The sequence below is a fragment of the Venustampulla echinocandica genome (genome assembly GCF_003357145.1).
Source record: "Venustampulla echinocandica strain BP 5553 chromosome Unknown scaffold_29, whole genome shotgun sequence".
NCBI lineage: Eukaryota > Fungi > Ascomycota > Leotiomycetes > Helotiales > Pleuroascaceae > Venustampulla > Venustampulla echinocandica.
In genome coordinates, this window is record NW_022474233.1 from 1 (window position 1) to 2303 (window position 2303).

Consider the following 2303-nt stretch of genomic DNA (forward strand, 5'->3'; position numbering starts at 1 on the left):
GATCATTAGAAGAGATCACTGCATTACTTCGCTACGCAAACGAAACAGAACACCTCTGTTAGGATTCCCCGTCGGAAGAATAACAGAACCGTTACACTTACATGGCGGCGAATCCGCAGCCTCAGCTCCCCCCGGGACTATCACCTGTAGAGCTTCGCGCGCACACCAACGCAGGAAGAGAGGCAAACTCACAACAAATTCTCAGGAGCATAACTGGTATTTACCTGATTACCATAGACAGATTTCACTACTAATGTTCCAGTAGTTGATATAGACACAAAGGACTTCCGTTGTGCCACAACAGACGAACAGACAATTCCTCTTCGTGTCTATAAGCCCTCATCTATACCCAGTGGTGTCCAGCTACCGGTCTTTATCTTCTACCATGGTGGAGGTTATTGCTTTGGTACTTTGTCAAGTGAAGATGGCTTCTGCTCCTGGATGGTCGAAAAGGTGGGCATCATCGTGGTCAATGTCTGCTACCGGCACACCCCCGAATGGAAATGGCCTGCTCAAAGAGAAGATGCCTTCAATGCTCTCAACTGGGTCTTTGATAATATCGATTTAATTAGCGGAGATCAAAACAAAGTTCTCGTCGGGGGTCGGTCTAGTGGATCAAACCTTGCAGCCGGCGTTTCTCTTCGTGACAAAGATGTAGTAAGTACTTCGGAGCGTGAGGGTATGGTTGACGAGTATATTTGCTAAGTTACGTAGCATGGGAAGAGCCGCATTCGAGGCCAGATTCTCGACCTGCCGCATGTCTGTCATACGAGCGTCTTCCCTGCAGATCTCATTGCCCCGGGCAAAGGATCCTTCGAGGAGAACATTGACGCACCGATTCTCCCGGCGACAAGAATAGACTTTTTCAATAAGCTTCTTGACGTGAAGGACCCCACAGAGAGGTATTATAGCGTCTTACTTGCACCCGAAGCCGACCTAGCGGGATTGCCTGCTGCGTATTTCCTTGTCGCCGGGCGTGACCCGCTTCGTGATGAAGCGCTGCTGTATGAGGCGAAACTGAAGCGCGCAGGGTGAGTTGAGAATTGCTATATATTCATTTGCGGCCAACTCTCATTAACACATTCGTAGAGTTAAGACGGACGTGAATGTCTATCCCGGGGTACCACATGGATTCAGGCGTTATAGAGATTTAAAGATGAGCCGCCAGTACGATAAAGATCTTGTGAAAGCATTCAAGTGGCTGCTACAGTAGTATCAGATAATAAACTAGTAATAATATAAACACGCAGCTGCGAGTTATATCAAATTATTTGTAATTACTACTAAAGTAATGTCGAGGTGCAGAGAAGACTTTTAGGATTATTAAGAGGAATTGTAGATAAAATAACTAAAAGACTATAGTTAAAAGAATAAATATTAATTGAACAATAAACGTAGTATTAGATTATTATTATATAATTATCTAACTAAAGAAAACTAATTTATAAATTAATATTCTTTTAGAAAAAATAAATAATAGAATAATTAATTAAATAATTAATTGAATAATTATATAAATATAAAAATATAAATAATAAAGTAATTAATTGAATAATTAATTGAACGATTATATAAATATAAATAAATGAAAAAATAAATAAAAAAATAAATAATAAAATAATTAATTAAACAATTAATTAAACAATTATATAAATAAATTAGAATAAAAAGTAAATAAAAGAAATTGTTAGTCTACTTACTATTTAGAATATAATATTATGTATATTATATAATATATATTAGTAGACTATAGTATAATTAATCGATATATTCAGAGAATAGAATTAGAAAAGAGAAATAGATTTCTAAAAAGATATACTTTTCTATATTTAATTAAAACTAATTTACTAACTAAATATACACGTTTATATAATTATTCTTTTAATATTAAACTAATTTTAGAAATTAATATATTATTATATAAATTTATCTAAAATTTCTAATTTTATTCTAAAACTTCGATTTTATTCGTTTCTGTTTATTTATATATAGATTATTTAATTAAATTTAATTTATATTATTATTATTATTCTATTTATTCTATTATTTTTATTATTTATATTTATAATATTAGTTTTATTTAATCTATTATATTTTATTTATTCGACTATATTTAGTCGAACTTTATTTATATTAATTAAAAGTTTATTTTTAGTTATAAAATTTAGGGTTAGGGTTAGGGTTAGGGTTATTTAGGGTTAGGGTTAGGGTTAGGGTTAGGGTTAGGGTTAGGGTTAGGGTTAGGGTTAGGGTTAGGGTTAGGGTTAGGGTTAGGGTTAGGGTTAGGGTTATTAGGGTTAGGG

The 2303-nt window shown here is 34.0% G+C and overlaps 1 protein-coding gene across 1 annotated transcript; it reads left to right on the top strand.

Annotated features, from left to right (window-relative positions):
• Window positions 1–101: 101 nt before the first annotated feature.
• Window positions 102–1213, top strand: BP5553_10707 (uncharacterized protein; the record flags this gene model as incomplete). Its single annotated transcript, XM_032019330.1, has 4 exons — window positions 102–216; window positions 266–657; window positions 715–1031; window positions 1090–1213. 4 exons carry the CDS (start codon window positions 102–104, stop codon window positions 1211–1213), a joined length of 948 nt encoding a protein of 315 aa, XP_031864515.1.
• Window positions 1214–2303: the final 1090 nt, after the last annotated feature.